Source organism: Phaseolus vulgaris, chromosome 3 (assembly GCF_000499845.2).
Source record: "Phaseolus vulgaris cultivar G19833 chromosome 3, P. vulgaris v2.0, whole genome shotgun sequence".
Taxonomy (NCBI): domain Eukaryota; kingdom Viridiplantae; phylum Streptophyta; class Magnoliopsida; order Fabales; family Fabaceae; genus Phaseolus; species Phaseolus vulgaris.
In genome coordinates this window covers 50,524,393-50,537,133 of record NC_023757.2, presented here as the reverse complement: position 1 = coordinate 50,537,133, position 12,741 = coordinate 50,524,393, and the positions used below count along the sequence as shown (strand labels likewise).

Genomic DNA, 12,741 nt, shown 5'->3' with positions numbered 1-12,741 from the left:
TATTAAAATCCAAAATATATCTAAAATAACTAAATATATATTTTTAAGATCATGTTCATATCCTACATAGTTAATAGTATAACTTTCAAAGCAGACGGTCATTATTTTAGTGCAGTTATTTTAATTTTATATAAAAAATAATTATTATTATATTACTTTTAGTATTTGTTAGGTTATTTTTTATTTTTTTATGCAGTTCAAATTGAAAAAAAAAACTAATAATATAAATTGAAGTAACTAATGTTTCACTACATTATATGATACCATGTAAAAATTACATACAATGAAAATTATAAGAAAATTTAATATAATAATAATTTAAATTGATAAATACAGTATTAGAAAACAGATGGAAAAGGAAAATGATAGAAGAAAAAGAAAAGAAAATAAAAAGTAGACACTAATGAACAAATTGAGATAAAAGGATACTGATAACTAGAGTTATTGTCATCAATTATTGCAAATAAAGTGTAGTTTTGGTTATATTTTTGTGATGTGAATTTAATTATTGTTTTGAGTAAAGATTAAATTGAACACTATATAGACGCATTACATTGCTGTAATAAATGATATTATAAATATGTATTTAGGATCACACATATGATCAATAGTATAAGAACTTTTGGGTCTAGTTTTGGAAAGGTAGGTTGTTGGAGATCAATGATGTCTCTTTTTCTGTTTTGTAATTAAGTAGCAAAGTTTAATTATAATTTCATAACTTTCTCCAAAATTTATTTCAATATTTGTTAAACTAAACCAGAGAAAACATTTTTTTAATGTTGTTGCCGGATGACTTACGAAAATGCTTGAATCATGTTTCTCTAGTTTAATTTGAAAAACTAATTATGCGATTAGGAACGCAAATAAAAAGATAAGTATACATAAGTTTTTTTCAACCATAATAGTTTGTAATTAAAACGGATATTGATACAATACAGATACAAATACAAATATAAATTGTTCTCGAACTAGTTTGTGCACTGGGAGAACGATTGATTCCAGGTGTTATTCGGTCGGTCTTTACGGCTTCCACACTCCTTCTCTGTTTTTTCTTGTCGAGTGGCTCCTCGGACGGGTGGGGTACCTGCAGATGACACTCCAACGTTCAAGTTAGTGGGGTAGTAGGGTTCGACTATCAGAGTACTGTAGATAATGACGTACATTTCTCTTTAGAATGCGTGATATTTATATTACTTTGATGTGTCCTTGTTGTTGAGTCGGATTAGGGGGTTGGTTTGCGATTAGGGTTGAGTTAGGTCATTCCTTAACCATGGATTAGTCTTGCTAATCTGGTCAACCTTTGACTTGAGCGCCGCATGTCGGTCGCCCATATGTGCCATGTGGTCGACCTTGTCGTTTGGGTTAGGGTTTGGTTTGCTGAGTCGGCCGAGCGGGGTACATCGGTCGGCCATCCCAGTACATAAATATAAATATAATTTTTAAAATGTAAGATAGGGTAATGGATTTATATATACTTTTAGCAGAAAGATGTTTCTCCTAACTAGTTCAAAAGAATTTGTAAATCGTAATAAAATTTTATACAATAAATTTGAATTTTTAAAAAATTAATGCATTTATCTATTTTAAAATTATGTTAGAACTGTAATAAATTCAATAAATATTTTTTAAATTAAATATCTCACCGATACGTGTCTTATAAATATCATTATTCCATACGCGTGTATGACACGGACACAACACACTATTTAAAATTTAATAACAATGAATATAAAAATATAATTGTTTATAAAATACTATTTAATTAAAGTGCTTAAAAAATATTCTCATTTTTATAGTATGATGTAGACGAATTATTTATAATATCATATATATATATATATATATATATATATATATATATATATATATATATATATATATATATGGATTTTAAGTATACAAATTAAAACAAAAGATATTTTTTTTCTAAAAAATGTTTTTATTTTTGTATATTAGCTGAATTATTTTTGTACTACTTTTTCTTAAAATGTAGATTAGAATTTTTTTTATTTACTGGTTTAGTTTGTCTTTTTATAAATAAATAATTCTCTACTTTTTAAAATCAAATTATGTGTTTATTAAATAAGTAAATTTTAAAAATATGTTACTTATTTTAAACATAATTGTTTACAGATATACTGATTTAAGTATTGTGAATCCGGAGGTGTGGAGGAGGATGAAGTTAATTATCACTATTTAACACTAATAACATGGTACTTTTATTTCAAAATACGAAATACATTTTATTTGTATTTTTTAATTTTATCATAAATATATATATATATATATAAATTCATATTTTTATTTTTTAATAAATTTATAATATAATATAAACATAATGTATGTAAAGAAAAAATAAAGATATTATTTAAAAAATGTTCTAATTTAAAGTTTCGAGTAAAATATATTAAAGTTATAATTTTTTTTATTAAACGGATATATTAAATTAATCATTTTTTTCTTAAAAATAAAACTAATTAATTAATTTTCTTAAAAGTAAAAATTTGGGAATTATGATGTATACAGTAAAAAAAAAAGAGCAATATGATGTATATACTGTTAGAGATTATTATTTTAAGTAGAGGTTGTACAAAAAAACTATTGACTGATTTATTTATACTACTGGAAAGAGGAAAACCAGGCGCGCAAACGGAAGCACAGCCCACAGAACAGAACAGAACAGAGAAGAAAGAACAGAGGAGAAGAGAAGAAAGAACAAAGAACAAAGAACAGAGGAGAAGAGAAGAAAGAAGAAAGAGTGTTACAGAGCCCAAACACTGAACCAATAAAGTCTCTCCGCTTCCTCGAAATCAGTTTCCGATCTCCTCTTCCACTGCCTTACTCATTCTCGATCTTTGAGATGATCAAAACCAGAAATTATCGGATTCGGAAATCGTCCAGGCCCTCGTGGACGCTCACGCTCACGCTGCTCCTCACCTGCTGCTTCCTCATTCTCATTCTCCTCACTCTCCGCATTCTCTCCCTTACCCATTCCAACTCCTCCAATGCTCTCTCCAAACCCAACGATCTCACCTCCATCGCTCGCAACACTCACGTGTATGTCTCTACTCTGTTCCCTGATTTTCCTTCTTTTCTTTCTTTCATCTTCAATCTCCTTCTGCAGAACCCAAGAAGACGACAGCCAGGGAGAGAGCTGGGTTGAAATAATATCCTGGGAGCCCAGAGCTTTTATCTATCATAATTTTCTGGTTTGTTTTCATCTAAATGCTGTTAGTATTTATTTGTTATTAAGATGTGAAATGTTGCATGCTTCTATTATTTTTGTTCTTTTTAATCTGTCCTCTGCTTTTTATTTTTTCATATTTTCATTTTCTCTCCCATCTTTTTGTTTCCACTATAATCCATTGGAAATTCCAATTGAAGAATTAAGAACTGAGTTTTGTTCTAGGGATGATAATAAAGGTGTCTGTGTTGAACTTTTGATTGGTTGTGCCTATGGGAAATATTGGAAAATTGGACTGCCTAGGCTCCCTCTAAAATTTGCTGTTGTTAATGATCTTGTGCTTGTCACTGGATTTGTGCGTGTTAGACTTGTTAACAGGGCTTAGTTTTTTGAGTCGCTAGAAAATGATGAGGTGGGCAGTGAGAAGGGGAGTTAAAATAGATTGACATGGCTGATGGAATACAATGGAAGGTTTTGTCTTTTACTCAATTATGCTTAATAGGAGAGTTTGAAATCTTTCACAACTCACGTTTTTAGTATTGGAGGAGTAACCGCAAATGATGAAGTGAAGTACAGATGGATAGTGTTTTCTTTGAGCATTTTCACATTTTTCCTATACCAAATAAGCATCACGTAATTTTCATTCCAAATATTGTGTTTATCCATTTTCGACTTGCATGCCCGTAATCACCAATGCTGAGGCTTTTTCCTTAATTATGACCTAGGCACCCCCTTCTCTAATTTATTGAAAAGAGGTGTTATTTTCAATTTTGAGTACCACTTTAACACGATATGGTTATGTTGTGTTTAACCATTGTTTTACGTAAGAGCTCAAATGTACTATTAAATATTTCAGTGTCAACACTTTCGAAATACTGAAATTTGGCTGATTAATATTGACAGACCAAGGAGGAATGCGAACATCTAATTAATATAGCGAAGCCAAACATGCGTAAGTCAGCAGTTGTTGATAGTGAAACTGGAAAGAGTATGGACAGCAGGTTGGATTTCCCCCTTACATTTTCCTGTCAACTGTCCTTCGATTTCAGTATTGAAAATAATTAACTTTTGCATGTTTAGCTAGCCTTTGCCTCTTTGTTGATAGCAAACCTTATCTTTTCTCATTCCTTTTGCATTTAGAGTACGGACTAGCTCTGGTGCTTTTCTGGCCAGAGGACGTGATCAAGTTGTGAGAGATATTGAGAAAAGAATTTCAGATTTGACTTTTATACCAGTAGGTATGTTACTTTCTGCCTTTTGCCACTTTTTTATGAGTTTTAGTTGTTGATAAAGCTAACTCTTCTGGTCGCATCACATATGTATCAAATAGTAGTTAGTGGCAGAAGGTCATCCATGCACACTGCACCCTTTCTGGTTCCCTTCTTGTGTTGAAGGATTTAGAACAGCTATGAAGCCGTAAATTTGGGTTGTAATGCTAACAAAATAAAAAAAATATATACTCCTAGAAGTGAATATGATAACTTAAATATTGATTCATATACAGAGCTTTTTTTACTCTGTCTGCAACATCGTCAAAAGAGTTTTATATTTAAGGTAACATACAAGTTTCTTAAATTAACAATTGTTAAAGAATAGAAGATAAAATAACTATTGTTTCTTAAATGATTTCATATTTTGAAAACTATCAAATATTCATCTCTGATATGCTTTCTAGTTGGTATATAAAACATTTTTAATATCTTAAATGCCTAACCAATCTGTCACTTTAGTTAGTGTATAAAACATTTGTGTTTAATGAATATTTTTATCACGCCTGCATGAGACTGATTTCTGTGTTGTTGAAGTTATCTTTGCGCTTCATTATTCTGCAAGCTATCCCTTGTACATTTCTAGGCCTTTTTTTTTTTATCAAAAGGAAACTAAAATCATGTACAAAAAATTGTCTTGAAATCAAATCTTAAATCCATGTTATTTTTCAGTAACTAATTTGCTTTATGAAAATGAAAGATTTATTGCATGACTGTAAAATTCTAGATTGTGCCACTTTCAATGAGCTGTATTTGAATTTCATCTATCAGCTCTAGACACCGCCATTCTACAATTTCTGTCTTTGCTTTCTTTAAAATTTTGAAACAACTATAGCTAAAGCAATGGATCATCATGCTGTGTGAGTATGACTATTTCACTTCATTTATGTAGAGTTCTGGTAATAGATATTTCAAAACTGATTTTCAATTAAAGCAAACAAGATGGTATTTTTTTGGTTCTTTTTCCTTCCGGATGATTCTCGATAGTCTCTAAAAGATGGGGTGCTCCTAAAATCATGCTGTATTCATTCCGGGTATGTATACGTATTCAATATTCGTTGGACACTCATGGATACATACTCGATCTTAGATATGTATCAGAATTATTTCACAAAAATAAAAATTAGATAATTAATTTAGGTACGCATGTGTACTTTTTGGGTATGTACAGTACCCAAATCTAATAACTAAAAAATTTCAAGTGGTGAAAACTTTGGCCAATTTGATTTACTTTTAGGATGAATGGAACTTGAAATCAAAGGAATGGTGGGTCAATACGTGTTGTAGTTCCTAGGCTTCAATCAATTTCATTGAAACTCTTTTCGCAGACATCATCCTCTTGGTTTGAGAGGAATTAGAGCACATATTCATTTATTTCTTCTATAAAAATAAATAGACTTAACCATAAAAAGGATCAAGATTCAGTTTGTTTATACAAGTACGATACCGTACTTATATCATGTCATGCAGCATAGTGGATAGTATGTTATTTTTCATGATATACTATAAAACCACTATATTGTCTGCCTCAATATGCAGAGCATGGTGAAGGACTTCAAGTTCTCCATTATGAAGTTGGACAAAAGTACGAGTCTCATTTTGACTACTTTATGGACAACATTAACACTAAGAACGGGGGACAGCGGATAGCAACAATGCTGATGTACCTGTAAGATTTCAGTTGCCTCGTATTTGCTAACCTCAATTTGTCTTGGATATGAAGGCAAATGTTCATGTTGTCAAATTTCGGTATTCTAATGATGCAGTTCTGATGTTGAAGAAGGGGGTGAGACAGTGTTCCCCGATGCGAAGGGAAATGTTAGCTCTGTGCCTTGGTGGAATGAGCTTTCTGAATGTGGAAAAAAAGGACTTTCAATCAAACCAAAGATGGGCGATGCTTTACTTTTCTGGAGCATGAAGCCTGATGCAACCTTAGATCCATTGAGTTTGCATGGTTAGTTGCTCTCTTGTTATTGTTACCATGACCGTTATTATTGTTTATTGTTATTTCCAAATTTGGAGAAATAACAAGGTCGTTTCTGCAATAATTTTCAGGTGGTTGTCCAGTGATTAAGGGTAATAAGTGGTCAAGTACCAAATGGATGCGTCTCAAAGAATACAAAGCTTAAGGCATTTAGGTATTTATCTTCTCTTTCCTTCTTAATGTTTACTTACATAAATATAACCTTACAGAGCTATGATTAGACATCAGTGTTTATTTCACCAATTTTACATTATTGTTAATTGAGACTGTATGCTCAATCAGCTGATAGAATGTTTAAAAGAAATTTCATAAAGTGTTCCTACAGCTTAAGTGCAAAATCTTATTTTGAGATTTTGTACCACTCTTTGGTAGGTTCTTATGTAACCAAGGATCGATATATAACCTCTTAAAATCTAATTCAATTTCTGTTCTAATTGTAAATTCCATTTTGAGATCTTAAGTAACTTTTTGTTGGTTCTAATGAATTCTTTTGTAGTAAAAAGAAATTTAAGATACGATTTTGTTATAATATTTTGGAGATCTTAAAAATTCTTGTAGAAGAACTCATTTTCCATAGTCGAGAACTTATCTCTCCCTCTAACGTAAGATCCTGTAAATAATTTATGTTTTGGACTTTTGTTGAAGATCTACCACTAAAGTGCTCTAAGTCAATTATCTTCTCAAATTTATCAATTCTCTTGAACTACTATGTTTATTAAGTTATATTGTTGGAGAATTCATCTAGACAAAGGGTTAGATTTAGTCACACATATAGTATATTGTGTGGAGATAGTTTTGAATTTTCTGCAATGTATACTAGTTATTCAGTATTAACACTGCTAAAACTGGAGGACTGTTATTTGTTTACTTCACATAAATTGTGGCTTTTTGTTTAATAAATTTAATATGGCGATTGTTTCCTTCACATCTAACGTTGATTTAGTTCCTTTTCAGGCTCATAATGAATTCATGAATTCAACCTGTCAATATTATACTAAGTGATCGATGAACCATATTTGCATGATCATACTTTCAGGGTGGAAGGAAAATGTTGTTTAGATGTTTTACCATACCTCAATTCTTTGTCCATCCCTTTCTGGTTATATTACTAATCGAGACAAATTTTTATAGATTTGCATTGGTTAGGAGATGAAGAAATAGTAGGAAACCAATACATGGAATGATATACACAGGCTTTTCCCGCGTTTTATGTTTGCAATATTATACATGAAGATGAACAATAAGGGTAACTGGGAAATCACATCATCCTTCAATTCGAACTCATTTTAATCTAAAGGAAATATTATAAAACATTGACAACTTTCCATATATATTAATGTCATATACTGCCGTTAACTTTTATTAGTTATGAATGACTTTCATGAGAGTATTTATTGAGAGCTAAATTGTAACTATGTATTCTTTACCTGTTTAATTAAAATATCAATTGTAAATAAAAGCATTGTTAAAACATAATCTACTAGGCTTTTGTAGACAAATTAAAAGGACATGTAGACGAATAAACTTGGGTGAAACAAAAGGTCCATGTTAAGAATATGGATACGTGAATGGAGGGAATATGGATATAGGATTAAAATGGAGAAGAGATGATTCCAAATAGGAAAACAATGTTTTAAGTGCCTTCATATAGGAGTTAGATAGAACACAAACATGCAGTGAGGGAGAGGATAAGGTGGTAGTGGAAGGAGGAAAACAAAGGAATTTATACAATAAAAATCGCTTATAAAGCAAGATATGCAATAAAGTGTGGAACAAGCCAAGAAGATGTATGATCAGCTCTATAGAATATGAGGTTACCTCTAAAAATGGTTAGAATATTGCTTCTAAGTTGGTAAGACATGGCAGTGCTCTGGTTGTGAGATGAGTCTGTTGCCTACACCTTGGTGCCTTCTGTTTTCTGAGATCATCTGGGTTCTGGGTCGGTTTTGTAGGAGTTTTATATTGGACTGTTGATTGCATGATTGATAAAGTCATGTGACGACTTTATTAGTGGTTGTGTAGCCTCTGATACAGTTAATGCCAAGTACACTGCTGCTATATGTATTTCTGTGGCTTGTTAGTTTGAAAATTTGTAGTCAGGACTATGTTAATCTGAAATTTTGAACTGTGTGGCATTATAAAACATGCGAGGTTATAAAATCTAGTGATTTGGTTGAGAGGGGTCTGCTCCTAGGTTATGTTTCTATGTTTAAGAATTTACAAGAGTTTCACTTAGAAACAAGAAAGTTTACCAAGGTACAAGGAAGAAAGCCATAAATGGTTTATTTGTGATCTTTAAAAAAACTCAACCTTGGAGTTTATTAGTCTGTAAATCTTTCAAAATTAATGTTATTCAGTTTTATCTCTGAGAATTTATTGAGTTGGGTTACCTAAATTAAATTAGATTGGATTGGATTTCAATAATATCATTCAATTGATTCACAAACTAAAATTAATAAAATTCTAATTTATATTAAATTTTTAATAAAAAATATATAAATTAAAAGAAGTTAAGGACTCAAAATGTCTCAAATAATTTTTTTTACAAAAATAGTTAGGAAAATGTCTCGTTTGATCCTTTTTGTTTTTTAAAATTTGTTAGATGTTATTTATTTTTAAATATTAAAAAAACTGATAAAAGTATTAAGTTATTTGAACTATTTTTTTTTCATAAAAATATAAGTTAATAATAATTAATTTTTATATTTTTTTAATAATGAAAAAAATTAATCAAATAAAACTGAAAGATATTTAAAAAATATGTTTACTTTTATTAGTAGTAGTGAAAACAACATTTTATTTTTCTAAAATTTTAGTCATTCTTCCGGAAGTCGCAAAACCAAAAAAAAAATGAGCGATGTGCAAAAATGCAGTACAAAACTTTTTTAAAAAAAAATTGTCTTTGCACTAGGAGATGTAAAATACAACGAATCGTCTCACCAACTCTCTCACATGCTTAAATAAAGATGAAATTTCCCTCTCAAATGCTACACTTAGAGAAAAATGAAAGTGTTGCAGCTGAAAGGGAGGTATGGGGACGTGGGATGCAGGTAATGTTGTTTAAAAATGTGAGATTATATTTCATTTAGGGTTATTTAAATTTTTAAGAAAGGTTAAAATTAACTTTTCACAATTAATATAAAGATGCAAATGATGAATGTATGGAAGTGAAGGAAGGATTTTCTTGATAAGTTTAGTATGAGTAACCTAAAACTTAATAGAAGATTGTGTTATTTTTCTTAATGTTAGAAATCTCACATCGACTAGAGATTATAGTATTTCATAGTATATAGGTGAGTGAAAACTTCACCTCATAAGTCGGTTTTATGAGGTTGAGTTAGACTTAAAGTTCACTCCTTAATATGGTATCAAACCCATTTCAAACATATCCTAGCGAGAGTTTGTTGGGTTTATCAGGTCACCCAAATCGTCAGACCATCCATAATATGTTGTGTATAAGGTTGAGTTAGACTTAAAGTTCACTTCTTAATACTTTATTAGGTTGAAGCTTAATGAGTTGAATTAGATTTCACTTAAAAAAATTGATAGAAATTCAACCAACTCCATATATTTTTTTTAGTAAATTAAATAATGAATTTACTCAAGGGATGTACGGAAAATAGGAGTAGTCTCTTTTCTCCTTATTAAAGATATAAAACTATATATATATATATATATATATATATATATAAAGATGCAATTTACAGATTTTGTATATTTAAAAAATTACATTATATTTCATAAATATAAAATTAATTTTATTATGTAATTTAGTATAGTTTAGTGAGAAATTTTAATATAATGATTGAATGAAGGAAATTTAATATCTATGGAAAAACGTTAAATGATAAAGTATATTTACGTTAGAAATGTGGTTAGAGTTGATCCATGTAAGAATTGCGATTTTAAAGTAAGTCGATCTGTAATATTTATTAATTTATTTTGACGTACCCTTATATATAAGCAGGGTTGAAAATAGTGTGATATTTGTGGGACATGGATGTACCACTAACTCAAACCCACCCAATTAATAATTAGTAATTTCCATTTCCATTTCTCAACTACTCACTTCACTTTTCATTTCTCAACTACTCACTTCCAATGCATCTAACACATTTTCCATATCTTATCTTATTTTATATACATCTCATTTTCGTCTTTTCTTTCATATAAGAGCATGATAAGATCTATATTATTACAAGGAGAATGTTTTACAATATTAAAGATGATTTTTTAATATGATTTTTAAACATATCTTACTCTTAATCAGGCCAATCCTGTAACATTTATTTTCAGTTTTATTTTAAAAAAATATCTAATTTATTGTTAAATTGATTATTCTAAAAATATAAATTATATTAATAATTATAATAATATAAATTATATTAATAATAATAATATAAATTATATTAATAATAATATAATTTAAACTATATTATTCAAGATATGTCAAATATTTTTTTATTATTAATGCTTATTTGAATTGATTGACTTTAAAGGTGTTCAGTACTCGACAAAATCATTAAGTGCCTATAATTTTTTATGATATTTATAGTCATTATGCTATTAAAATTTTGGCAACATCATATGCCAAATGATTTACCCACACACTAGCTTTTATATCAAAATAGAATCAAACCAATCATGTCCAATCCAACCGGATCTATAAACACCTTAGTATTCATAAAGCTAAAATAAGAATTTAAGGTTTTATATTTCTATTAGTAAATTTATAAATGTATATTTATATATTGTTTTATTTTACATAATGTAATGATGGATCATAGTAGTAATAATTATAGATGCACAACGGATGAATATGAGAATGAAGTACAATAATTTTTTGAATTTGCAAAGATGAATGTTTGGGATAATAATGACAAATTCTATTGTTTGTGTATTAATGTTTAAATGGTCAAAGACTACACCTAAAGTTATTCGAGAACATGTTCTTTGTGGTGGTTTCTTAAAAAGTTACACAAAATGGACATGACATGATGAATTAATAGACATACCAAATATACATGTGTCTCAAGTAGAAACTTAAGAAGTTGATTTAGAGATGTATAATAAACTAGAGAAAATGATTCGTGATGTAGGACATGATTGTCTTCCAACATGCACATGTGTATGAACATTTTTACAATGATGTAGAAAAACCTTTATATCCAGAATGCCTTAAGTTCACTCGATTGTCGGCGGTATTAAAATTGTTCAATGTGAATGCGAGAAATAGATGAATTGATAAAAACTTCACATAATTACTTGAGTTGTTGACATGCTTCCTGAAGGTAATACATTGTCAACACGTAGTTATGATGTAAAAAAAAAATATTTTGTCTCATGGGTATGAAGTATACAAAATCCAGACATGTCCGAATGATTGTGTGTTGTACAAAAACGAATTTGACAAGTTGCATCAATGTCCACAATGTGGATATCACGATACAAGAAGAAATATGGTGATTTCAAACATAATATTAAGAAGGGTCATCCTATGAAAGTGTTGTGGTATCTTCATGAAGTTCTAAGATTAAACAATTATTCACTAATGTGAATGATGCAAAACTCATTAGATGACACGCAAATGGACGTAAAAAGGATGGTTATTTGAGACATTTGGTAGATAGCTTGCAATGGAAGAAAATTGATTTTATGTTCCTAAATTTCCTCAATATTCCAAGAAACATTAGGTTTTACCTTATTAGAAATGAAATGAATTAAAAAATACGTTTTTGATTATTGTTAAACCTGCTATAAAAAGTATTATTTTCTATTACTAGTTTGTCTTCAACCATCATAAAAAAAATAACACATTTTATAATTATTAAAATATTATTTATCATAAAGAATAATATATTTTATTACAATTAAAACATTATCTTTCATAAAAAGTAATAGTTTATATGATTGATAGATGTAATTTAAACCATAATAAAAAAATAGGGACTATGACATATTTTAATGTGCTTATATGACAAATTTTTTATAACACTTTCTATGACAGTTGTGCAATTGTTATAAAAAGTACAAAATCTTTGATAACTTAGTTAAATACTATTTTAAAATAAGAGAATTAAGTTCACAAAAAGAAGAGAGTTAAGTTCACATTGAAGAGAATAAAAGATTAAAGATCAAGTAAACATAAATAATACTTAAATTTCATTTTTATTTTATTTACCATATATAATATGTTGTAAATTATAAAAGTAAATAGTGTGTTTTGAACATGTAAAACTATAAAATTCATAATAAATTACATTAGTATTTATTTAAAAAAAAACTAATTACACTTATTATTCAAC

At 29.1% G+C, this 12,741-nt stretch overlaps 1 protein-coding gene across 2 annotated transcripts; it reads left to right on the top strand.

Annotated features, from left to right (window-relative positions):
* The first annotated feature begins 2,608 nt into the window (after positions 1-2,608).
* LOC137808505 (probable prolyl 4-hydroxylase 10) lies at positions 2,609-7,687 on the top strand. Of its 2 annotated transcripts, none has more exons than XM_068609649.1 (8): positions 2,609-3,057; positions 3,125-3,209; positions 4,088-4,185; positions 4,325-4,422; positions 5,992-6,121; positions 6,219-6,406; positions 6,508-6,590; positions 7,391-7,687. In XM_068609649.1, the coding sequence occupies exons 1-7, from the start codon at positions 2,861-2,863 to the stop codon at positions 6,579-6,581; spliced, it is 870 nt and encodes a 289-aa protein (XP_068465750.1). In that variant the 5' UTR covers positions 2,609-2,860; the 3' UTR covers positions 6,582-6,590; positions 7,391-7,687. The 2 variants fall into 2 exon arrangements, with proteins under 2 accessions (XP_068465750.1, XP_068465749.1); XM_068609648.1 differs by having other exon boundaries at positions 2,646-3,057; positions 7,380-7,687.
* Positions 7,688-12,741: the final 5,054 nt, after the last annotated feature.

Coding starts and splice junctions, on each gene's coding strand:
- LOC137808505 (XM_068609649.1), top strand. CDS start 2,861: ATGATCAAAACCAGAAATTATCGGATTCGGAAATCGTCCAGGCCCTCG. Junction 3,210..4,087: donor TTATCTATCATAATTTTCTG/GTTTGTTTTCAT, acceptor TAATATTGACAG/ACCAAGGAGGAATGCGAACA. Junction 4,186..4,324: donor GGAAAGAGTATGGACAGCAG/GTTGGATTTCCC, acceptor TTTTGCATTTAG/AGTACGGACTAGCTCTGGTG.